The 26,897-nt window shown below is 38.2% G+C and overlaps 1 protein-coding gene across 14 annotated transcripts in view; it reads left to right on the top strand.

Annotated features, from left to right (window-relative positions):
- The window catches only part of CFLAR (CASP8 and FADD like apoptosis regulator), a 98,251-nt gene extending 71,905 nt beyond the window's left edge, over positions 1-26,346 (top strand). For 12 of the 14 annotated variants that reach the window (XM_015086342.3, XM_053215556.1, XM_015086343.3 and 9 more), the window contains one exon: positions 1,649-5,985. In XM_015086342.3, coding sequence (XP_014941828.1) covers positions 1,649-1,787 — 139 coding nt within the window. In that variant the 3' untranslated portion in view covers positions 1,788-5,985. Of the gene's footprint in view, positions 1-1,648; positions 5,986-12,694; positions 12,851-24,177 lie in introns of those variants that run through there. The other 2 variants (XR_008295523.1, XM_053215555.1) reach the window with 2 other exon arrangements.
- The last annotated feature ends 551 nt before the right edge of the window (positions 26,347-26,897 follow it).

Below are 26,897 nucleotides of genomic sequence, written 5' to 3' on the forward strand. Positions count from 1 at the left end.
ATTCCTTGTTGGGGTTGCCTTGGGAAAGATGCACATTTTATGACCTGCCTTTGTGCTTCAGGAGGTCACTTGTTAGTCAGCTTGTAGTTTGGATATTGTTCTTCAAAATAAAGAAATTTTTAATTTTTTTTTTAATTACAAAAGCAGTACATACTCCTTATTTGAAAAAAAAACAATGAAATATAAATGCGTAAAGCAGAACATAACCAATAGTTATAATCCTGCTTATTAGAACCAATCTCTGTTAGCCAAGTCTTGGTGTATTGCCTTCCAGATCTTTTTCGATACCCACACAATCGTATATAAATATGTTTTTTAAACCAAAATGAAATCGCTATCTGCTATTACTTTGTAGCCTGCTTCTACTTGGTGTAACACTATATCACATACAGTTTTACATGTCACTAGTTACATTTCTAAGCATCATTTTAAACTTTTAAAAAATGTTTATTTTTGAGAGAGAGACAGAGAGAGAGAGAGAGAGAGAGAGAGAGCATGAGCAGGGGAGGGACAGAGGGAGAGGGAGACGCAGAATCTGAAGCAGGTTCCAGGCTCTGAGCTGTCAGAACAGAGCCCAACACAGGGCTTGAAGTCACAAACCATGAGATCATGACCTGAGCTGAAGTTAGACACTTAACTGAGTCACCCAGGTGCCCCTGTAAGCATCATTTTAATGTCTGTGGAACCATCCACAATATGATTATGGCATAAGTTACTTGACCAATTTTCAGGCGTTGGAAGGTGTTTCGCTTTCATAAAAAAAAGTTTTCGATATCTTTGTAGTTCAGTGTTTGTGCTTATATTTACTGTTTTCTTGAGGAAAATACCCAGAAGAAGAATTACTATGTCCAACAACATGCATTTTTAAAGGTTTGGATGCATTTTATCAGATTGTCGTCTCGGACAGTTAAACCTGCTTTGCATGAGAGCACCCATGTCCCCGAGCTCTGCCCGACACTGCATTTTTTTTTTATTTCCCCATTTTGACAGTTTGATAGGTGAAAAATGGTACCTGACTCTTCAGGTTTGCAAGTCTTTGTTACACAGACATTTCTGATGTTTATTGGCAAGAATACTTTTCTAAGGGAAACCTTGGTGATCTGGTTTTCATTTAAGCTGAATGAAGCCCCACTATACTTCCATGTAAGATTAACAGTCCTTTTTCAGCTGTTCCCTCCTTACAGTTTAGAATCATGTTCCTGAGCCATGTGTGAAATGCATTCTGTTGTATCTCTGGGGACCTCAGGAATACATCTCATCGCCTGTGACTCCCCAGCCCCCTCAGTAGTGGCTCAGCAGCAAGGAGTAGGCGGTAGTAGGGATGACTCAGCCTTCCAAGGTAGACACTTCGTGGACCAGCAGTATCCATGGTCTTTTACATCTGTCCTCCATTTGCATAGATGGTCCATCTAGGTTATCATCTGACTGGAGTGTCCCCAGAATATGACTCGGTTGCCTCTTGGGTGAGGGTCATGGGGCCAGAGTGTTGCAGGCTGGTGTGGATCACTCACTAAGCAGCTTGTAGAGCATTTAGAAAGGAACAATTTCAAGCACTTTCACATCTGTTGCCTCATTTCACCCAAATGACAATCTGTCTCCTCTTTGATATTTGCATGGCATTAATTTTTGCCTTTCTCATTCCCTCCAGAAGACGCCCACTCTTGGAACTCCACATTGAACTCAACAGCAGTGTGTATGATTGGAACAGCAAAGTGTCTGCTAAGGAGAGGTACTACGTCTGGCTGCAGCACACTCTGAGAAAGAAACTCATCCTCTCTTGCAAATGAAAAGCCAAAAGACTTTCTTAGCTCTGCAGTCTCCATCACTAGCCCCAAGTAGTTTTCAAGCAAATGTATGTGTCACGTGGGTAAGATGGGGTCCTGTTATGGGCTGAAATGACCCTCTGTGAGGAATGTTATCAGGAAGGGGTGTTTGAGCTAAAGCTTCTGGGTTGAAGACTTTGGCCTCTGTTGCTGAAAGCTTGTCAAAACAGTGTTAGAAAGGAAATAGCTTTGAAACTTTATTATTATTTTTTAATGTTTATTTATATTTGAGAGAGAGAGAGAGAGACAGTGTGTGAATGGGGGAGGGGTACAGAGAAACAGAGACAGAATCTGAAGCAGGCTGTAGGCTCTGAGCTGTCACCACAGAGCCCGATGCAGTGCTCGAACTCACACGCTGTGAGAGAGATCATGACCTGAGCTGAAGTTGAATGGTTAACCAACTGAGCCACCCAGGCACCCTGGCTTTGAAACTTTAAAAAGCAAGTACTGGTTGAATTGGGTGACTCATGATTGTGTTGCCTTCCCTCGTGCAATCAAGTAAACCGGAGCCATGGAGATAAGGTTGCAGTAACACAGTTAATTAGCCTGTGTGTATCCATGCTCCAAGAAGAAAAGTAAAATAAAAAACCAAAACAATGAGGGACACCTGGATGGCTCAATTGGTTGAGAATCCCACTCTTGATTTTGGCCCAGGTCATGATCCAGGGTTGTGGGATCAAGCCCTGCAACACACGCTGAGCGTGGAGCCTTCTTAAGATTCTCTCTTTCTGACAGGCGCCTTGTTGGCTCAGTCGGTTAAGTGTCCGACCTCGGCTCAGGTCATGGTCTCACTGTTCATGGGTTTGAGCCCTGTGTCAGGCTCTGTGCTAACAGTTCAGAGCCTGGAGCCTCCTTCAGATTCTGTGTCTCCCTCTTTCTCTGCCCTTCCCACATTCATGCTCTGTCTCTCAAAAATGAATAAATGTTAAAAAAAAAAAAAAGATTCTCTCTTTCTGAGTATCCAATGGAAAAGACAGTGTCTTTAGCAAATGGTGCTGGGAGAACTGGACAGCAATATGCAGAAGAATGAATATGGACCACTTTCTCACACCATACACAAAAATAAATTCAAAATGGATGAAAGACCTAAATGTGACGCAGGAAACCATCAAAATTCTAGAGGAGAAAACAGCCAACAACCTCTATGACCTCGGCCGCAGCAACTTCTTACACAACATGTCTCTGAAGGCAAGGGAAATAAAGGCAAAAATGAACAACTGGGACCTCATCATGATAAAAAGCTTCTACACAGCAAAGGAAACAACAAAACTAAAAGGCAGCCAATGGAATGGGAGAAGATATTTGCAAATGACATATCAGAGAAAGGGCTAGTATCCAAAATATAAAAAGAACTTAACAAACTCAGCACCCAAAAAACAAATATTCCAGTGAAGAAATGGGCAGAAGACATGAATAGATATTTTTCCAAAGAAGACATCCAGATGTCTAACAGATACATGAAGAGATGCTCAAAATCACTCATCATCAGGGAAATACAAATCAAAACCACATTGGGATACCATCTCACACAGGTCAAAGTGGCTAAAATTAGTATCAACAGATGTTGGCGAGGATGTGGAGAAAGGGGAGCCCTCTTGTACTGTCGGTGGGAATGCAAACTGGTGCAGCCACTCTGGAAAACAGTGTGGAGTTTCCTCAAAAAATTAAAAATAGAATTACCCTACAACCCAACAATAGTACTACTAGGAATTTATCCAAAGGATACGGGAGTGCTGTTTCATAGGGACATATGTACCCCAATGTTATAGCAACAGTATCAACAAATTATGGAAAGAGCCCAAATGTCCCTCAACTGATGAATGGATAAGGAAGATGTGGATGGATGGATATATGGATAATGGAATTATGTGTAATGGAATACTACTTGGTGATGAAAAAAATGAAATCTTGCCATTTGCAGCAGCATGGATGAAACTGGAGGGTATTATGCTAAGTGAAATAAGTCAGTCAGAGAAAGTCAGATATGTGATTTCACTCATATGTGGAATTTGAGAAACTTAACAGAAGACCATAGGGGAAGGGAAGGAAAAATAAGTTACAAACAGAGAGGGATGCAAACCATAAGAGACTCTTAAATACAGAGAACAAACTGAAAGTTGAAGGGGGTAGGAAGTTGAGAGGGCAGGGAAAATGGGAGATGGGCATTGAGGACAGATCTTGTTGGGATGAGCACTGGCTGTTGTATGTTCTTACATTAGATGAGGAATCTAATCTTGAATACACTGTATGTTAGCTAACTTGACAATAAATTATTAAAATAAAAAAATTAAAATAAAATAATTCTCCAAAAAAAAGATTCTCTCTTTCTCTCCCTCTCCCCTCTCCCCTGCTTATGTACTCTCTCTCTCTCTATCACTCTCTCTCTCTCTGTCAAACAAAAACAAAAACAATGAAATGTAACAAACACTTAAAATCTTACCTACCACATACAACCACAGTTAACTTGCAAATTTATTTTCTGTGTACAAGATTCGGATGTTAAATCAGGGGGGCTGTTTTTCTCTGTTCAGGCTACTATGACAAAGTGCCAGAGACTGGATGGCTTAAAGAAACACTTATTTCTCACAGTTCTAGAGACTGGGAAGTCCAAGATCAAGGTGCTGACACATCTGGTGTCTAGTGAGAACCTGCTTGTGTGTCTGCTAATGACCATCTTCTCATGGTGCCCTCACATGTCAAAGAGCAGAGACAGGAAGCAAACTGTCTGTGATAGCTCTACCTTCATGATCTAGTCACCCCAAACACCCTGCCTCCTAATATCATCACACTGAGGCTTAGGGTTTCAACCTATGAATTTGGTGAGGGACACAAACATTCAGACAATAGCAGTGGCTTTATAATTTGAGATTACTTGTCTGTCTAGAACTCAAGTGACACTTTACAGCAAATAATTTTCTCTCGCAGATTTGATGACATGACCTAAAAAGAGATCATTATTTAAAAATATCATTTAAGGGGTGCCTGGGTGGCTTAGTCAGTTAAGTGTTTGACTTCAGCTCAGGTCATGATTTTGCGGTTCATGAGTTTGAGCCCCACCTTGGGCTCTGTGCTGACAGCTCACAGCCTGGAATCTGCTTCAGATTCTGTGTTTCCCTCTCTCTCTGCCCTTCCCCTATGCATTCTCTCTCTCTCTCTCTTTCTCTCAAAAATAAACATTAAAAAATTTAAAATATTTAAAGTTTTTATTTATCTATCTATTTATCTATTTATTTATTTATTTATAAGTTTATTTATTCTGAGAGAGAGAGAGAGAGAGCGCAAAAGCTGGGGAGGGAAAGAGAGAGAGGGAGACAAAGAGAATCCCAAGCAGGTTCCACACTGTCAGAGAGGGAGCCCACACAGGGCTCGAACTCATGAAATGTGAGATGATGACCTGAGCTGAAATCAAGAGTCAGATGCTTAACCAACTGAGCTACCCAGGCACCCCTCATTTAAAATTTAAAAAAATATATATTTATTTTTATATTTTTTGACTTGGTTTTAAATGGTGTGTATTTCTTATGTGCATATTTGTGTGTGTTTTGCTGTGACCAATCAGCAAGACTGAAAAGCATGAAAGGAGTATTCAGACCATTCATAAGCAGTTATTTTTGCTTTTTGTTTTAATGAGTGTGGGACACCTGAGGATACTTTTGAATGTAACATTGTTGAGGGGCACCTGCAAGAATAATGTATATGCCTGTCCTCATGAACCAGAACCTTGTGTTAATTATTACAGAAAGAAACTGAGAGAGATCTTAGAGACCTGACAGCTTTGGCATCCTTTTCTGTTCCATCCAGACCAGGTGATAAGCATTTTCCATTTATTCTGTTTCTTATCTTATGCTGGAATAGCACATGTTTTTTACCTTTTTTTCCTCTTTACTTTTGAGGCGGGATCATCCCCACTCTTGCGAGTAACTTGCCTCAAAATACCATGTATAGGATCTTTGGCTCACAAAAAAATTGCAGACCAAACCCAGAAACAAAGTATTTATTTATATTGCTTTTTAGTTTTATGCATTTTTTGTATATTATTAAGATAACTTGTATTTGCAATAACAGAGGTGGACTTTGAATACATTAAGCAAGCGAAATAAATCAGACACAAAAAGAAAAATACTGTATAATTTTACATATATGTGGAATCTTGAAAACAAAAGACAAACAAAGGACTCATAGAAAAAGACATCACACTTGTGGTTATCAGAGGTAACCACAGAGGTTGGGGGAGAGGGAATTGGAAGAAGGTGGTCAAAAGGTACAAACATCCAGCTATGAGATAAGTAAGTACTAGGGATGTAATGTACAACAGTGGCTAATACTGCTGTATGATATACGGGACAGTTGTTAAGAAATTAAATCCCAAGAGTCCTCATCACGAAGAAAAAAATTTTCCTTTGTCCTTTCTTTTCTTTTTATTGCATCTATATAAGAAGATGGATGTTAGTTAAATTGATCATGGTAATCATTTCATAGTATATGTAAATCAAACCATCACACTGTATGCCTTAAAATTTAGACAGTAATGTATGTTAATTATTTCTCAATAAAACTAGAAAAAATATTTGAAAAGGATAATAAATCTAAATGAATTTAAAAGGTAACCTATAAATGAAAACTTGATACATTTAATGAATTAAATTTCTGTATATAAATATTGATGGTAAACTTAATCAAGCATTTATTCAACTGAAACCACAAGTCTAATACATTAGATTTTCTTAAATGTTTTAAACACACTAAAAAATAGACAATTTACAATGATTACAAAATGGATCAGTACATTCGGTTACAAAAGTATGTATATGATGTACTTAGGCTTATTTCTTCATTGTGTTTACATTCCTTTTTTTTTTTACCTTTCAAATTTTCTAAGATTATGGCAAAAATGGATAGTCTATGATTCAGGACTTGAAGTGTAAGATTTAGTGTGCCATTCAGGGTGTTTTACCTGAGTCTGTCATCCAGTTGGATTAGCTGTTTTTATAGTTAGACTTTATTCACTGATTGAGCTTTACCAATTGCTGGAATTATTGACTTTGGTATCAGATATGTTTTGATTTTTTGTAACCTCGTTTCTTCGATGTATTCTTGTTATAGTCTAATTTCTATTTCTATTTTAAAATAAAAAGTAGTAATATGATATCTTGTATTCTATTGAGGATTGAATTTTGAAAATCTTTCACATTAACGTGAACCTTCTTGATTAACTATTTTATCATTCAAAATGATAGTAAGTAACAGATGCAAGATGCAAGTAATGGAAGACGTAACTCACAACAAAAATACCAGTTTTGTTTGTTTGTTTGTTTGTTTATGCTTGTTAAGCATAAGGTCCAGAGGTAGGGGTATAGATGCTGGCTTGGTTAAGTCACTGATCGAATGATGTCATCAAGAACTTAGTGCTTTCTATCTTTCCGCTCTGTACTTTCTTTGTTTTGGCTTTTATTTTCAGAATTGTCATCTAATGACTACAAGATGGCCACAGGTCCAAGTATCACACCCAAATGACAGAAAGGAAAACACCTCTTCTTTGTGTTCCTTCTTAAGATCAAAGGAAAATTTCCCTAGAAGCCTTCCTCCCCAAGTGTTTCTTTTCCATATTTCTCATTGGCATGTCATTGAATGACATGCCCATTCTTAAACCAGCATTTGGCAGAGGGAATAGGATCACCATGGTTGATTTATACCAGCCCAGCTTCAGTCTCCTGGTCTGGAGAGGGGTTCAGCTCCTCTGAGGCACATGGTGTCCAAAATGAAAAAGTGGGGCATGGAATGAATCCCTGTGGATAGCCAACCATAATGAATACCAAAAGAATGAGAACATCCATTTTATGATCAAAGAAACTGAGGCACACAGCTTTTAAGTGACTTGTTCCCAAATCTCAGAAAAAAAAAAAATCAGTGACAGTGCTAGATCTAGAATGTCAACCATCAGCCTATCATCTGGTGTTCTTTAGAAATTAAACAAACATTGGAAATGTGTAGCATCATTTCAGAGAAGGCATCATACTCCTCTCTGCTGTTTATGAGAGTCATTATTTTACCTTTCCAGCCTCTATTCTCTCCCCACAGATAGGTGGCATGGCCACATATCTCCCCTTATCCCACCTTCCTGGCATGGTGAAAATATAGAGCTTGGAAAATCAGCATCTTTTCTTTCCTTCTCTTTCCCTTCCCTCTTTTTAAACAATAATTTATTAAATTATACTCTGTCGTTCTGTTTACTTTTATCACTTTTCTTGTTTTTTTTTTTTTGTATTACATTATTCTTAACACAACCAATCCCTAGGCCCCAAAGAGAAGAGTGTTAAGTGTTTGCTTAGGTGTTTTGCTCACTGGCAAGTAGTTTGGGGTGGAGTAAAGAGGGATTATGATTTCAGGCCTAGGCTGATGAAATGGGAGGAATAATGCCTTGCCTTCCCTTGCTTACTTAAATGAAAGAGCTTTTATGAGCATACCCATTGGGGGAGTTTGTCTTTCCCCTCCCAGACAAACCCTTTATAGGTACACACAGGGCAGATCCAGCCATGGGGAATATTCAGTCATCAGGGAGGATGTCTAGTCATGGGGGAGGGGAGATGTCCAGCCATGACTGTGAATGCCCAGCCCAGTCATGGGGGTTAGAATACACAATCATAGATGGAAATTTCCAGCTGTTGGTCATTGGTAGGATGTTCTGACATGGATGGAGATGTCTAGCCACGGGGAGATATCTATATGTTGGCAGAATGTCTAGCCATTGGTGGGGATGTCTAGCTATGGATGGAAACATTCAGCCATAATTAGGATGTTCAGTCATGGATGGGGTGTCCAGTAATGGAAAGAAGTCCAACCATGGGTTGATGCATAGCTATGACTGGGGATTCCAGCCATGAATAAAGGTGTCTATCAGAAGCTCAGCTAAGCTGGAAATAGTTGAGCTGACAGGTGTCAGTGTAGATTTCCTGGCTGTCACCTTGAAGCCCTTAGGGGAAGAGGAAGACAGGAGAGTGCTTGGGGCCACTTAAGCCTGATATGGCACCCTCCCAATAAAGGAGTTTTTGTAACTGCTTTGGTGATGCCATGTGAACATCACTATTATCATGATACCACCCTGTGGGGAAGTTATTTTGGAAATATTGAACCAAACCTTGTAAAGTTTGTAGGATTTTGAGATGGAGAGGAGAATATGCTGTAGGTGAGGAGACAACGCAAGTGAAGAGACAGGGGAAATGCAAGACATGTTTTAGAAAATTTGAGTGTAACTTTTACCTGGCATAGAGAGAATGTGAGCAATGGTGAGTGGTAAGCTAGGAGGTGCCTATTGTTAGAGCGTGGAGAGCCTTCAAGGCCCTCATCTTGGTCCGCTAGTTTCCATGGAAGTTATTTTTCTCACTTGAATAGTAGAGTCTATGACTCCTCCTTTGATACTTTTTCATATGAGTATTTGATTACTAGATGCATTTCTTATTCTTTTTGAGTATGGTTTTTAGTGAAATATTTTAGACATGCTAAAAGAGGGTTATATTAGATAACAATGTAATGAATACCCATGGTACCTACCACCTAGCTTAAATAAAATGTTCTAAAATATATATGAAGATTCTTAAGATGTTACTTTAAGTAATAATCCTAAATATAAAAGAGATAAATGCAATAAAATGTTTCAAACCTTATAATAGCCCCAAACTGAGAATTAGCCAAGTGTTCAGTAATAAGGGTATGCTTATGATGATAGGTCCACTGGTTGATACTTTATGTAACCATTAAAATTATGTTTGTAAATAATAAGAGCTTACATCAAACTGTTATTATCTCTTTTTAAAAGAATTTTTTTAATGTTTATTGATTTTTGAGAGAGAGAGAGAGACAGAGTGCAAGCAGGGGGAGAGGCAGAGAAAGAGGGAGACAGAATCTGAAGCAGGCTTCAGGCTCTGAGCTGTCAGCATAGAGCTGACTTGGGGCTCAAACCCACAAACCGTGAAATCATGATCTGAGCCGAAGTCGGACACTTAACCACCTGAGCCACCCAGGCGCCCCTATTATTAGCTCTTTACACAAATAGATAATTACACAAATAGATAAACACAAATAAACGAATTATCTCATTTAATCCTCAAAACAGCTGTATGAGGTAGGTATTATTGTTCTCATTATTTTTTCTTCCCATTCTATAGATAAGGAAAATGAGCAAAGTGATGTTAAGTAGCTTATCTGTGATCACCCCATACTAGGGTATAAACTCAAGCCATGAAGAAAGCTACTTTGGGGCCCAAATGCTTAACCAGTTCACAATATGGCCTTGACAGAATATCATAATGAGAAAAATGCTCATATATTCATGTTACCTGGAAAAGAGTACAAAATAGTATGTTTATGTTAACTATGCTTAAAATAAAACAGAAAATACCTCCCATAGGAAAACAAAGGGCCAGAAAGAAATAGTTACAAAGTGGCATATGGATGACAGAACTGTGGCTGATATTATCTCTTCTTTCTGTTTTCCAAATTCTCATCTCTATCTGTCTATATATTTGAGAATATTGACTTTGCCCTAGAGCCTAGGTGGTTCCTTTCAACTTTCAAGTAGTTGATTCTTCATCACTAACAAAACTACCATCTCTTCTTACTTTTATCCTTATTTCTCTGTTCCATCTCTAGCCCCTCTTTTCAGAAGCAGAACTCCTGCTTTTCTGGAGTGCTTTTCTGAGCCATTGGTTAGGAAGATTGACTAGTAAACCCCTAGTTGACCAATACTTCTATCCCTGTTGTTTCTCCCACCCTTAACCCTGTTCTACACCATTCCCCAACCTCTTCCATCCTCTTCCATGAATAGGCCATAGTGGGAGTCACTTGACACCTTTATCTGCAGTGTTTGATATGAGAATCTCTTCTTCTCCTCTGAGATTTTAGAAGCAAGTTTTCAGGATTAAGGATGTTATTTATACCATCAAGAGGTCAGAATTTGAGGTCAGCCTTGTCAATTTGGCTGTGGACAGACCCTGCTTGCTGTCCTCATATATTCATTTTCTTTTTCCCTCGTAATAGAAGCCTTGATTTGGAACTGGGCACAAAGCCTCACAGAATATAGTCTACTTGTCCAAGCTTCAATTTGTAGCTAGATGTGGTCATGTGTTTAGGTCCTGGCCAATAAGATGTTAGCAGCAGAATCATTTGGCAGTTGCTGAGAACTTTCCTTAAAAGACAGTTGTTTTTTCAGTATAATACTGGCACAAATCAATGAAACAGAATAAAGGTCCCAGAAATAAACCTATGATTATATGGTCAATTAGCTTAAGACAAAGGAGGTGAGACTATGCAAAGGGAAAAAGACAATTTCCTCTACAGATAGTATTGGGAAAACTGGACAGCTACATGCAAAAGAATGAATCTGAACTACTTTATCGTACACAAAAACAAAGTTAGAGTGGATTAAGGATCTAAATGTGAGACCTGAAACTATAAAAATCCTTGAAGAGAACACAGGCAGTAATTTCTCTGACATCAGCTGTAGCAACATTTTTCTAGACATGTCTTCTGAGACAAGGGAAACAAAAGCAAAAATAAACTATTGGGACTACATCAAAACAAAAAGCTTCTGCACAGTGAAGGAAGCAAATAACAAAACTAAAAGGCTACCTGAAGAATGGGAGAAGATATTTGCAAATAACATATCCAATAAATGGTTAGTATCCAAAATATATAAAGAACTTACACAACTCAACAGCTAAACACAATCTGATTAAAAATGAGCAGACATTTCTCCAAAGATGACATACAGAGGGCCAACAGATATATGAAAAGATGCTCAACATCACGGATCATCAGGGAAATGCAAATAAAAACCACAATGAGATATCACCTCATACCTATCAGAATGGCTGAAATAAAAAAGAGAAGAAATAACAAATGTTGAAGAGGATGTGGAGAAAAAGGAACCCTTTTCTGTTCCTTCATTCCCATCATGTACTGTTGATGGGAATGCAAACTGGTGCAGCTGCTGGGGAAAACAGTATGGAGGTTCTTCAAAAAATTAAAAATAGAATTATCATATGATCTAGTAATTCCACTACTAGGTATTTACCTAAAGATTACAAGAACACTAATTCAAAAAGATATATGCACCCCCATGTTTATTGCAGCATTATTTACAATAGCTAAATTACAGAAGCAATCCAAGTGTTGAGTGACAAATGAATAGATAAAGAAGATGTGGTATATAAACAATGGAATATTTATTACTCATTCATAAAGAGAATGAAATGTTGCCATTTGCAACAGCATAGATTGATTTAGAGAGTATAATGCTAAATGAAATAAGTCAGAGAAAGACAAATACCATCTGATTTCACTCATATGTGGAATTTAAGAAACAAAACAAACCAAGAAAAAAAAGAGACAACTCAAAAAACAGACTCTTTAAACACTTTTTAAAAATGTTTATTTATTTTTGAGAGACAGAGAGAAACAGAGAAAAAGGGAGACACAGAATCCAAAGCAGGCTCCAGGCTCTGAGCTGTCAGCACAGAGTCCGACACAGGGCTTGAACTCAGAAACTGCGAGATCACGACCTGAGCTGAAGTCAGACGCTTAAATGACTGAGCCACCCAGGCACCCCCCGCCCCCCCAAAACAGACTCTTAAATATAGAAAACAAACTGATGGTTACCAGAGGGGAGGGAAGTGAGGGGAAGGGTGAAATAGGTGAAGGGAATTAAGAGTATACTTATGATGAACAGTGAGTAATATATAGAATTACTGAATCACTATATTGTACACCTGAAACCAATGTAACTGTATGGTAACTATATTGGAATTAGAAATTTAAGAAAGGCAGTTATTTTTTGCCCTTCACCTTTTTATCCCTTCTTCCATCTTGCTGACTAGGATGTGGATGTGATGGCTGGAGCCTTAACTTCCATTGGAACTATGAGGATAATGGCCACACTATAGGGACAGCTGAGTGGTGAGCAGAAAGGAGCCTTCTTGGATGAGGACAGAATCACTATACCAGCCGTAGACTACCTACCTCTGGACTTTCATGTGAGAGAAAAAATGTGGGGTTTATATTTGTATTTTTTAAACCTAACACAGTCCAACTGATGCATTATTATTTGATTAAAATGTTTAGAATAAGTTTAAAAGAAAAATTTATCTGGATGATTATTTTAATTTTCTAATTATTTTTTAATGTTTATTTATTTTTGAGAAAGAGAATGTGGGTGGGGAGGGGACAGAGAAAGACAGGGGCAGGGGATCCAAAGCAGGCTCCGTGCTGACAGCAGAGAGCCTGATGTAGGGCTCGAACTCATGAACCGTGAGATCATGACCTGAGCTGAAGTTGGACGCTTAACTGACTGAGCCACCCAGGAGTCCCTCTAATTATTGTTTAAAAATATATGTGCACTTAAAATATGAGCTACCTACATGTTTAACACCCAGCTTGGTTGCTTCCAAGTTTTGGCATTGTGAATAAAGGTGCTATAAACATTTTTATGCTGATTTTTGTGTGGACATAAATGTTCAACTCATTTGGGTAAATACCTAGGAGAACAATTGTTGAAGTGTATGGTAAGCCTATGTTCAACTTTGGAAGAAATGTAAGACTGTATTTCAAGTGGCTATATATACCATTTTGCAGAGTTCCTGTATCTCCACATTCTTGCCAGTATTTGGTGGCATTAATGTTTTGGATTTTAGCCATTTTAATAGATGTATAGTGATAACATGTATTAATTTATGATTACCTAATGGCACGATGGTGAGTACCTTTTTATATCCTTATTTAAAATATGTATATCTTCTTTGTTGAGATGTCTGTTCAAATCTTTTGCCCATTTTTTATTAAAAAAATTTTTTTAATGTTTATTTTTGGAGAGAGAGAGAGAGACAGAGACAGAGAGACAGAGACAGAGCATGAGTGGGGGAGGGGCAGAGAGAGAGGGAGACACAGAATCCCAAGCAGGCTCCAGGCTCTGAGCTGTCAGCACAGAACCTGATGTGGGGCTCGAACTCACTATCTGTGAGATCGTGACCTGAGCCAAAGTCAGACACTCAACTGACTGAGCCACCCAGGTGCCCCTCTTTTGCCTATTTTTAAAAGTTTTTATTTATTTTGAGAGAGAGAGAGCTAGAGAGTATGTGTGGGGTAGGGGCAGAGAGAGAGGGAGAAAGAGAATCCCAGGCAGGTTCCACACTGTCAGTGCACACAGCCTGATGTGGTGCTCAAACACCTGAACCATGAGATCATGACCTGAGCCCAAGTCTGATGCTTAACTGACGTACACAGGCACCCCTCTTTTGCCCATTTTTAAACTGAGTTTTTTGGTTTTTTTACTGGTCAGTTTTAAGAGTTTTTTGTATATTTTTGGATAGAAGTCCTTTATCAGATATGTTTTACAAATATTTTCTCTTAGTCTGTGGTAGAAGTTTTTAATTTTAATGAAGTTCAATTAATCCATTCCCCCCACCCCGCCCAGATTGTGCTTTTGTGCTCTAAGAAATTATCACTAAACTCAAGATCACCTAAATATTCTCCTCTGTTATTATCCAGAAGTTGTAGTTTTGCATTTTACATTTAAGTTTATGATCATTTTGAGTTACTTTTTGTGAAAGTTACAAGGTCTGTGTCTATATTCGTTTTTTCTGTATGTCCAGTTGTTCTGGCACTATTTGTTGCATTCCATTGATTTTTCTGTCTGTTCTTTTACTAATATGACGCTGTTTTGATCCTTAAGCTTTATATTGAGTCTCGTAATACCCAACGTTGGTAGCATACTGGGAGTTTTAAATAAATGCAGTTGTATTATTTGTTTCATTTTATGCAAAGCACATATTGTAACTTCAAAAAATTAATTAAAATGGGGCGCCTGGGTCACTGAGTCTGTTAAGTGTCCAACTTCGGCTCAGGTCATGATCTCACGGTTCATGAGTTCAAGCCCTGCGTTGGGCTCTGTGCTGACAGCTCGGAACCTGAAGCCTGCTTCAGATTCTGTCTCTCTTTCTCTTTCTCTCTCTCTCTTTCTGCCCCTCCCCTGCTCGTGCGCTCTCTCTCTCTCTCTCTCTCAAAAGTAAATAAACATTAAAAAAAATGAAAATGAAAATAAAATAAAAATTACATATTGTAAAAGGTCCAGTTTCTTTAATACATAAACACATTTGATGCATTTATTTTAAACATAAATGGCATAATTGTTTTTAATAAATGTTTTTATTTATTTTTGAAAGAGAGAGAGAACGAGCAGGGGAGAGGCAGAGAGAGAGGGAGCCACAGGATCCGAAGCAGGCTCCAGACTCTGCACTGTCAGCACAGAATCTGAACTGAGAAACTGCAATATCATGACCTGAGCTGAAGTTGGACGCTTAACCCACCGAGCTACCAGGCACCCCCATAAATGGCATAATATTTAACACTGTTTTTTCTTTTCATTCAAGTAGTCATGTCTATATATGTTTTGTATCATATTTAAGTTATTCACTATTTTATTTTTCACTATTTAAATGATGATACAAGAAACATCTTTTCTTCCTTATTTGGTAAGGACTTCCTGCCCGAAACCTGGGATTTGCATCCTCTTCTTAGTGCTTCCTTTGGCATAGGTCAGTCTTCTGTCAAGACTGAACGTTATTTCAACTGTCTTGTATCATTAATCTCTCTCTCTGTCTTTGAACCTTTGGTCTAAAAACAAGTTCTGACTCCTCCATCAAATAAAGCCTGTCTCCCTTAAAAAAAATGTTTATTCGTTTATTTTGAGTGAGAAAAAGAGAGATAGCGAGCAAGCAGGGGAGGGGCAGAGAGAGAGAATCCCAAGCAGGCTCCTCACTGTCAGTGTGGAGCCCAACTCCAGGCTCAATCCCACAAACCATGAAATCATGACCTGAGCCAAAATCAAGAGTTGGACCCTTAACTAACTGAGCCACCCCAGCGCCCCATGCCCCTCTCTTTCAAGCTACTGTCTTAGGTATGTTTTAGACTATACCCTCTCCTCTTCTACCCATTTACTCCATACTTCCCTGATATCTGGATTTCACCTTAATCATTCTGCCACATCTATAAGATCCAAGAGCAATATTGAGCTTACTTACCAAACTTGTAGTCCTTAGATTCTATGGGGTCATTGTCCCCTTCCTACTTCTCCAGCGTATTTTACCCTAGAAGTTCTGTCAAGGACAGACTTCTGACCAAGTCTTCTTTGTATCTTTCTCCTCCAGATCCATAAATGTGGATATTCACAAGGATCACTCCTTTGTTTCTCTTTTTATATGTTCTCTTTTAACAATCTTGTAGCTTCGGTTACTACTCCTGTGCTGCTAACAAGTTGGCATTTCTAGTGCAGACTCTTCAAGTTCAAATCTTGCCCTGCAGCTTCCTGGCCAGTGTTTCCACTTCATTTCCTTTTCGCACCTCAAACTCAAGATATTCCAAATATTAAAAACAAAAACAAAAACACCTCCATTCCAAATCTGCTTTTCTGCCTGTGTCTTCAATTTCAGTTAACAGCACCTCCAGAATATCATTTTCACTCTGACCCACCCTCTCCTATGTTTCTTCATCCAGCTAGTTTCCAAATTAGTTGGTTCTGTACCTATAATGCCTTTTCCATCTATCTCTATTATTACATTTCTTCTGCCTCCATCATTTCTCCACTGAACTATGATCATAGCGTTCTCACTGATCCTGCCACCACCCTCTTAATTCTATGATAACTTTATACATAGAACCTGAAGAATCTCCCTAATTGCAGCTCTGTCACTTTCCTTAGAAACCTTTAAGATTCTCTATTGTTTACACTGTAAGGGTGTGGCTGGGGAGTGGGGAGCAGGGAAGGCTGCTGTTGTAAGTCCTAGAGTCCAAAGACCCAGAAAACCAAGAGTATTTTAATGTCCAAAGGTAGAAGAAGTTGACCATCCTAGTTCAAAAAGAGAGAAAATTTGCCCCTCCTCCTTTTTATTGGACCAATCCTTAATGGATTGGAGGTTGCCCACCCAATTTGATGAGGGCAGATTTTCTTTACTCAGTCTACAGATTTAAATACTAACCCTTCCAGAAACATCCTTACAGACATACCCAGAAATAATGTTTACTGGCTATCTAGGCATCCTTTAACCATCAAGTTGACACCATACAATTAACAATCACAAGGTAGTTTGTGACATATGATTGTGACATATTCCAGACATCCCTTTCTTTTTTCATTGAGATATAATTCACATTTTATAGAATTCATCCTTTTGAACTATACAAGTCACTGGTTTTTAGTATATTCACAGTTGTGCACATGCACAATCTAATTTCAAAACATTTTCATCTACCTTAAAAGAATTTCCATACCTGGTAGCCATCATTTCCTATTTTCCCCTTCACTCCAGCCCCTGAGCAAACACTAATCTACTTTCTATTTCTACATATTTGTCCATTCTGGATATTTCCTTTTTTTTTTTAAACGTTTATTTATTTTTGAGACAGAGAGAGACAGAGCATGAACAGGGGAGGGTCAGAGAGAGAGGGAGACACAGAATCTGAAACAGGCTCCAGGCTCTGAGCTGTCAGCACAGAGCCTGACGCGGGGCTTGAACTCATGGACCGTGAGATCATGACCTGAGCCGAAGTCGGATGCTTAACCGACTGAGCCACCCAGGCGCCCCTGGATATTTCCTATGAACAAATCATTCAGTATGTTTCCTTTTGTATATGACTTATTCTACGTAGCGTGTTTTCAAGGTTCATCCATATTGAAGAATACATTAGTACTTCATTTCATTTAATGGCTAAAAAATATTCCATTGAATTGACAGAGCACATTTTGTTTATTCATCAACTGATGGAAATTTGGATTGTTTCCATGTTTTTGGCCTTTATGAAAGATGCTGCTATGAGTATTCATGTGTAAGTTTTTGTGTGGATACATGCTTTCAGTTCTCTTGGGTATATACATGGGAATGGACTTACTGGATCATATAGTAAGTATATGTTCAACTTTTTGAGGACTGCTAAACTGTTTTAGTAAAGTGGCTGCACCACTTTACATTCCCACCAGCAATGTCCCAATTTCTCCACATCCTTGCCAACACTTGTTATTGTCTATTTTTTCTTTCCTTCCTTCCTTCCTTCCTTCCTTCCTTCCTTCCTTCCTTCCTCTCCTTCTCTTTCTTTTTTTCTTTCTTTTTTCCTTCTTTCTTTCTTTCTTTCTTTCTTTCTTTCTTTCTTTCTTTCTTCTTTCTTTCTCTTTTTTTTATTATATATGAAATGATACCTCATTGTAGTTTTGATTACATTGCCTTAATAACTAATTCTGTTGAAGATCTTTTCATGTGCATATTGGCCATTTGTATATGTTCTCTGTAGAAATATCTATTCATATCCTTTCCCATTTTTTAAAAATTTTATTTTTTATTTTTTAAAGTTTACATCCAAATGAGTTAGCATATAGTGAAACAGTGATTTCAGAAGTAGATTCCTTAATGCCCTTTACCCATTTAGCCCATCCCCCCTCCAGAAACCCTCAGTTTATTCTCCATATTTATGAGTCTCTTCTGTTTTGTCCTCCTCCCTGTTTTTATATTATTTTTGTTTCCCTTCCCTTTGTTCATCTGTTTTGTCTCTTAAAGTCCTCAAATGAGTGAAGTCATATGATTTTTGTCTTTCTCTGACTGAGTTCACTTAGCATAATACTCTCCAGTTCCATCCACATAGTTGCAAATGGCAAGATTTCATTCTTTTTGATTGCCGAGTAATACTCCAGTGTGTGTGTGTGTGTGTGTGTGTGTGTGTGTGTGTGTATATATATATATATATATATATATATATACCACTTCTTCTTTATCCATTCATCTGTCGATGGACATTTGGGCTCTTTCCATACTTTGGCTATTGTCCATCATAGCGCTGCTATAAACGTGGGAGCGTATGTATCCTTTCAACACAGCACACCTGTATCCCATGGATAAATGCCTAGTAGTGCAATTGCTGGTTCGTAAGGTAGTTCTATTATTAGTTTTTTGAGGAACCTCCATACTGTTTTCCAGAGTGGCTGCACAAGCTTGCATTGCCACCAACAATGCAAAAGAGATCCTCTTTCTCCGCATCCTTGCCAACATCTGTTGTCTGAGTTGTTAATGTTAGCCATTCTGACAGGTGTAAGGTGGTATCTCATTGTGGTTTTGGTTTGCATTTCCCTGATGAGGAGTGATGTTGAGCATTTTTTCATGTGTCGGTTGGCCATCTGGATGTCTTCCTTGGAGAAGTGTCTATTCATGTCTTTTGCCCATTTCTTCACTGGATTATTTGTTTTTTGGGTGTTGAGTTTGATAAGTTCTTTGTAGATTTTGGATACTAACCCTTTATGTGATATATCATTTGCAAATATCTTCTCCCATTCTGTCTGTTGCCTTTTAGTTTTGCTGATTATTTCCTTCGCTGTGTAAAAGCTTTTTATTTTGATGAGGTCCCAATAGTTCATTTTTGCTTTGGTTTCCCTTGCCTCTGGAGATGTATTGAGTAAGAAGTTGCTACGGCCATGGTCAAAGAGGTTTTTGCTTGCTTTCTCCTCGAGGATTTTGATGGCTTCCTGTCTTACATTGAGGTCTTTCATCCATTTTGAGTTTATTTTTGTGTGTGGTGTAAGAAAGTGGTCCAGGTTCATTCTTCTGCATGTCGCTGTCCAGTTTTCCCAGCACCACTTGCTGAAGAGACTCTGTTTATTCCATTGGATATTCTTTCCTGCTTTGTCAAAGATTAGTTGCCCATACATTTGTGGGTCCATTTCTGGGTTCTCTATTCTGTTCCATTGATCTGAGTGTCTGTTCTTGTGCCAGTATCATACTGTCTTGATGATTATACCTTTGTAGTATAGCTTGAAGTCTGGGATTGTGATGCCTCCTGCTTTGGTTTTCTTTTTCAAGATCGCTTTGGCTAGTTGGGGTCTTTTCTGGTTCCATAAAAATTTTAGGATTATTTGTTCTAGCTCGGTGAAGAATGCTGATGTTACTTTGATAGGTATCGCATTGAATATGTAGATTGCTTTGGGTAGTATCGACATTTTAACAATATTTGTTCTTCCTATCCAGGAGCATGGAATCTTTTTCCATTTCTTTGTGTCTTCTTCAATTTCTTTCATCAGCTTTCTATAGTTTTAAGTGTATATATTTTTCACCTCTGTGGTTAGATTTATTCCTAGGTATTTTATGGTTTTTGGTGCAACTGTAAACGGGATCAATTCCTTGATTTCTTTTGTTTGTTGCTTCATTGTTGGTGTATAGGAATGCAACAGATTTCTGTGCATTGATTTTATATCCTGCCACTTTGCTGAATTCATGGATCAGTTCTAGCAGTTTTTTGGTGGAATCTTTTGGATTTTCCATAGAGTATCATGTCATCTGCGAAGAGTGAAAGTTTGACCTCCTCCTGGCCGATTTGGATGCCTTTTATTTCTTTGTGTTGTCTGATTGCAGAGGCTAAGACTTCCAATACTTTGTTGAATAACAGTGGCAATAGTGGACATCCCTGTCTTGTTCCTGACCTTAGGGGGAAAGCTCTCAGTTTTTCCCCATTGAAGATGATATTAGCGTTGGGTCGTTCAAATATGGCTTTTATCATGTCGAAGTATGCTCCTTCTATCCCTACTTTCTTGAGGGTTTTTATCAAGAAAGGATGCTGTATTTTGTCAAATGTTTTCTCTGCATCTATTGAGAGGATCATATGGTTCTTGTCCTTTCTCTTATTGATGTGATGAATCACGTTAATTGTTTTGTGGATATTGAACCAGCCCTGCATCCCAGGTATAAATCCCACTTGATCATGGTGAATAATTTTTTTTAAGGTATTGTTGGATCCAGTTGACTATTATCTTGTTGAAGATTTTTGTATCCATGTTCATCAGGGAAATTGGTCTATAGTTCTCCTTTTTAGTGGGGTCTCTGTCTGGTTTTGGAATCAAGGTAATGCTGGCTTCATAGAAAGAATTTGGAAGTTTCCCTTCCGTTTCTATTTTTTGGAATAGTTTCAAGAGAATAGGTGTTAACTCTTTCTTAAATGTTTGATAGAGTTCTCCTGGGAAGCCATCTGGCCCTGGACTCTTGTTTTTGGGAGAGATTTTTGATTACTAATTCGATTTCCTTACTCGTTATGGGTCTGTTCAAATTTTCCATTTCTTCCTGTTTCAGTTTTGGTAGTGTATGTGTTTCTGGGAATTTGTTGATTTCTTCCAGATTACCCATTTTATTGGCACATAATTGCTCGTAATATTCTCTTATTATTGTTTTTATTTCTGCTGTGTTGGTTGTGATCTCTCCTCTTTCATTCTTGATTTTATTTTCGGGTCCTTTCCTTTTTCTTCTTGATCAAACTGGCTAGTGGTTTATCAATTTTGTTAATTCTTTCAAAGAACCAGCTTCTGGTTTCATTGATCTGTTCTACTGTTTTTTTGTGTGTGTTTTTTTTTGTTTTTGGTTTTTTTTTTGGTTTCGATAGCATTAATTTCTGCTCTAATCTTTATTTTTTCCTGTCTTCTTCTGGTTTTGGGTTTTATTTGCTGTCCTTTTCTCAGCTCATTAAGGCGTAAGGTTAGGTTGTGTATCTGAGATCTTTCTTCCTTCTTTAGGAAGGCCTGGATTGCTATATACTTTCCTCTTATGACTGCCTTTGCTGTGTCCCAGAGGTTTTGGGTTGTGGTGCTATCATTTTCATTGACTTCCATATACTTTTTAACTTCCTCTTTAACTGCTTGTTTAGCCCATTCATTCTTTAGTAGGATGTTCTTCAGTCTCCAAGTATTTGTTACCTTTCCAAATTTTTTCTTGTGGTTGATTTTGAGTTTCATAGCATTGTGGTCTGAAAATATGCACGGTATGATCTCGATCTTTTTGTACTTACTTAGGGCTGATTTGTGTCCCAGTATATGGTCTATTCTGGAGAAGGTTCCATGTGCACTGGAGAAGAATGTATACTCTGCTGCTTTAGGATGAAATGTTCTGAATATATCTGTTAAGTCCATCTGGTCCAGTGTGTCATTCAAAGCCATTGTTTCCTTGTTGATTTTTTGATTAGATGATCTGTTCTTTGCTGTGAGTGGGGTGTTGAAGTCTCCTACTATTATGGTAACTTGATGAGTTTCTTTATGTTTATGATTAATTGATTTATATATTTGGGTGTTTTCACATTTGGCACATAAATGTTTACAATCGTTAGGTCTTCTTGGTCTATAGACCCTTTGATTATGATATAATACCCTTCTGCATCTCTTGATACAGTCTTTATTTAAAGTCTAAATTGTCTGATATAAGTATGGCTACTCCAGCTTTCTTTTGTTGACCATTAGCATGATAGATGGTTCTCTATCCCCTTATTTTCAATCTGAAGGTGTCTTTAGCTCTAAAGTGGGTCTCTTGTAAACAACATATAGATGGGTCCTGTTTTCTTATCCATTCTGTTACTCTGTCTTTTGATTGGAGCATTGAGTCCATTGATGTTTAGAGTGACTACTGAAAGATACGAATTTATTGCCATTATGTTACTTGTAGAGTTGGAGTTTCTGGTGGTGTTCTGTTGTCCTTTCTAATCTTGTTGCTTTTGCTATTTATTTATTTATTTATTTATTTATTTATTCATTCATCTTTTCTCCCCTCAGAGAATCCCCCTTAAAATTTCTTGCAGGGCTGGTTTAGTGGTCACAAACTCCTTTAATTTTTGTTTGTCTGGGGAACTTTTTACCTCTCCTTCTAGTTTTAATGATAGCCTTGCTGGATAAAGAATTCTTGGCTGCATATTTTTCTGATTCAGCACATTGAATATATCTTGCCACTCCTTTCTGGCCTGCCAAGTTTCTGTGGATAGGTCTGCTGCAAACCTGATCTGTCTTCCCTTGTAGTTAAGGACTTTTTTCCTTTGCTGCTTTCATGATTCTCTCCTTGCCTGAGTATTTTGGGAATTTGACTATGATATGCCTTGTTGATGGTTGGTTTTTATTGAATCTAATGGGAGTCCTCTGTGCTTCCTGGATTTCGATGTCTGTGTCTTTCCCCAGGTTAGGGAAGTTTTCCACTATGATTTGCTCACATAACACTTTTACCCCTATTTCTCTGTCTTCCTCTTCTAGGATCCCTATGATTCTGATGTTGTTCCTTTTTTAATGAGTCACTGATTTCTCAAATTCTTAAATCGTGCTCTTTTGCCTTAATCTCCCTCTTTTTTTATGCTTCGTTATGCTCTATAAGTTTGTCCTCTATATGGCTGATTCTCTGTTCTGCCTCGTCCATCCTTGCCACCGCTGCATCCATCCATGATTGCAGCTCAGTTATAGCATTTTTAATTTCATTCTGGCTATTTTTTACTCGTTTTATCTCTGCAGAAAGGGATTCTAATCTATTTTTGACTCCAGCTAGTATTGTTATTATCATGATTCTGAATTCTGGTTCAGACATCTTGCTTGTATCTGTGTTGGTTAAATCCCTGGCTGTCATTTCTTCATGCTCTTTCTTTTGGGGTGACTTCTTTTGTTTTGTCATTTTGAAGGGAGAAAAGGAATTAATGAGGTAGAAAAATTGAAATGAAAAAAATTAAAATTAAAAAAATATTAAAATTAAAACTTAAAACACACACACACACGCACACACAAATAGAATAGACGATTCTAGATCCTAGGCGTGTTTTGGTCTGGATGTTGAAAGTGGTTTGACCGATTAGAGAAAAAAAGGGGGGGAGAAAAAAAAAGGAAATTGTTTGAGAATTTGAAAAATGAATACATTGAAGTAGACTAAAATGAGATGATGGGGGTAAAATAGAATTTGAAAACATATACACAAAAGGAAAGAATATAGTAGAAAAAAATTGAAAGAAAAATATTTTTAATAAAAATTAAAAATAAATATGAATTTTTTCATTTTCTGTATTTAAGAAAAAAGAAAAGAAATGAAAAAGAGAAAAAAGATAAAAAAGAAAAAGAGAAAAAAGAGAAAAGAAAAAAAGAAATCATTTGAAAATTTGAAAAAGTGAATACACTGTAGTAGAATAAAATAAAATGATGGGAGTAAGATAGAATTTGAACAAATTTACATAAAAGCAAAAAACATAGTATACAAAATTAAATAAATATATTTTTAAAAGAAACTGAATGTAAAAATGAAGTTTTTCTCTTTCTGCATTCAAGAAAATGAAAAGAAATGAGAAAGAGAAAAAAGAGAAAGAAAAAAAAGGAAATTGTTTGAAAATTTGAAAAGGTGAGTACACTGAAGTAGACCAATATAAAATGATGGAAGGAAAGTAGAATTTGAAAAAAATTACACAAAAGTAAAAAATATAGTAATAAAAATTGAAGACAGATATTTTTAATAAAAATTGAAAATAAAAATGAATTTTTTCTCTTTCTGTATTCAAGAAAAAGAAAAGAATTGTAAAACAGGAAAAAGAAAAAGAAAAAAAAGATAAAAAAAGAAAAAAAATTGAATAGATGAACCTGCTAACAGATTGAAGTAGGACTGAAATTGCTTCATTTCCCCTACAGGTCAGTCTATGTAGCTCTTTATAGTCCATAAATTAAGCCCGGTGGTGAGGCTTGTGTTCTTGAAGAGCAATGTTGGCAGAGTTGGGCGGGGCTCAGTGTAACAGCTCTGCTCTCCACTAGATGGCGCTGCTAGCCTACTGGGGTGGATTGTTGCGGTGCTCGTAGATGCGTATGCACATTCGCGGGAGCAGTGAAAATGGTGCCACCCAGCTACCCAGTCTGTTCTCCTGGATCAGCAATTGCACACCGGTCCTCTGTCTTTAGCTCTCGTCCACTCCCTCTTTTTCACTCTCTGTGACCAGGCCTGAGGCAGTACTGCTCTCCCAAGTTTTGTGTCAGATGTGGCTGTTTTCCCCGGCCCCTTACTTCCGAAGGACTGCGGCTTTGACCCGTTCCGCCCCTCTGTGGGAGGGTCTCACCGAGCAATGGCTGAATGAGCAATGGCCGAATGTCAGCTGCACCCAGGAACGCCTGCTGTGCCATGCTGTTGCCAGTGCCCCGAGACTGCGGCCAGGTGCCAGCCCGCCCCCAAAAAAGTTCACGAGACAGTGTAGCAGCAGCATTTCAGGGATTATGGAAAATCACAACACAATCTGGCACCAGGCTTCACCCCCAACGACCTTGTCCCAGCACCAGCGAATGTGGCTGCCTTCCAGGGTCTTCTGGGACCAGGTGGCTTCAATAGTCTCTACCAAATGCCCCCCAGCAGTGGAACTGCTTTTCCCTGTGTGGCCCGAGAACCTCCCAGACCCCACTCTTTTCCTGGGGATTCACCCTTCCCACCAGAGCATCGCCAGGTATCAAGCTGCAGAACTGCAGCCTTTGCGCTCCCCTTGTTTACAGTCTTAATGGAATTTAAACCCTCTCCTTTCTCCTTTCTCCCTTTTTAGTTTAGTCCCTGTGGCTGTTTCCAATTTTCCACTTTCTCTCCAGCTGCTTTTGGGGAGGGGTGCTTTTCCCATATGCTCCCCCCCTCCCCAGTCTCCGTCCTCTCTCTGCCCGCAAAAGGGGTTCCCTACCTTTAGTGGCTTCTTGCTCCCCAAGTTCAGCTCTCTATGCCACGTACCCGCTGAATTCTGTGGTTCAGGTTGTGCAGATTGTTGTGTTAATCCTCCAATCAGTTTTCTAGGTGTGTAGGATGGTTTAGTGTTGGTCTGGCTGTATTTCACGGACGCAAGACACACAAAAAGCTTCCACGCTGTTCCGCCATCTTGGCTCCTCCAAATCCTTTCCCATTTTTAATTGATTATCTTTTTGCTGTTCTGGTATAAGTATTGCTTATATATTCTGGATACTAGTCTCTTATCAGATAGAAGATTTGCAAATAATTTCTTCCATTCTGGGGATTGTCTTTTCACTTTCTAAATAGGGTCTCTTCTAGCACAAAATTTGTATATTTTGATGATGTCTAATTGATGTATTTTTTCTTTTGCTGCTTAAAAGTTTTGGCATTATATGTCCAAAACTATTGCCATTAGGCAAGGTCATGAAGAGTTACTCTTATATTTTCTTGTAAGAGTTTTATGATTTTAGTTCTTACATTTAGGTCTCTGACCCATTTTGAGTTATCTTTTGATTCTTTTTTTTTTAGCAGCATTAAAAATATTTTACTCTTTTAACCACATCCACCTAGTTCCCTAGAGAATCCAATGTTAATCTGTTAAAATCCTTTAGTAAACATCATTATCTTGTGGAACTTTGAGGTTTTTGTCACCTCAGAATTACCGAGCTTCTTGTCCCAAGCTCACTTAATTTTTTTTTGAGGGGGAGGGGCAGAGAGAGACTCTCAAGGAGGCTCCATGATAAATGCTGAGCCTGATGCAGGGCTCTATCCCATGGCCCTGGGATCATGACCTGACCTGAAATCAAGAGTCAGATGCTCAACCGACTGAGCCACCCAGGCACCGCCCCCCTGCCCCCAGCTCACTTAAAAGTAAGATGGACTGGGGTAGGGTGAAATTAAAGATTAGCTTACTAATTCTACATTTGGGTTCATCCAAAGAAAATAATTTTAAAATGTTTTAAATAATTTAATTTAATTTATTTTAAATAATAAAAAAATGTGCCAAGATTTGTCTGTAAGTATCTTCTTTTTTTAATGTTAATTAACTTATTTTTTGGGGGGGAGAGGCAGAGAAGGGAGAGACAGAGTCTCAAGCAGGCTCCACACTGTGAACGCAGAGCCTGACACGGGGCTCTGTTGCATGGAACTGCAAGATCCTGACCTGAGCGGAGCTCAGGAGTCTGATGCTTAGCGGACTGAGTCACCCAGGCACCCCTCTATAAGTATCTTCTAGGCAGCATTGTTCACAATAGCAAAACCTTGGAAACAAATTGGATGTCTGATAATTAGAAATTGGTTAAATACATACGGAACATCCATGGAAGGGAATATCATGTAGCCACTATACATCATGTTTTCAAAGATTATGCAATGATATGGGAAAAATGTGTATTATTAAGTGAAAAAAGAAAATTGTACAGCATAATTGAATTTTTGGCAAATAATATACACATAAAAATGTGAAAGAATATATACTAAAATTTTAAGGTAGTTATAGACTACAAGTGACTGCATGTTTCTCCATTTTCCA

Source organism: Acinonyx jubatus, chromosome C1 (assembly GCF_027475565.1).
Source record: "Acinonyx jubatus isolate Ajub_Pintada_27869175 chromosome C1, VMU_Ajub_asm_v1.0, whole genome shotgun sequence".
NCBI lineage: Eukaryota > Metazoa > Chordata > Mammalia > Carnivora > Felidae > Acinonyx > Acinonyx jubatus.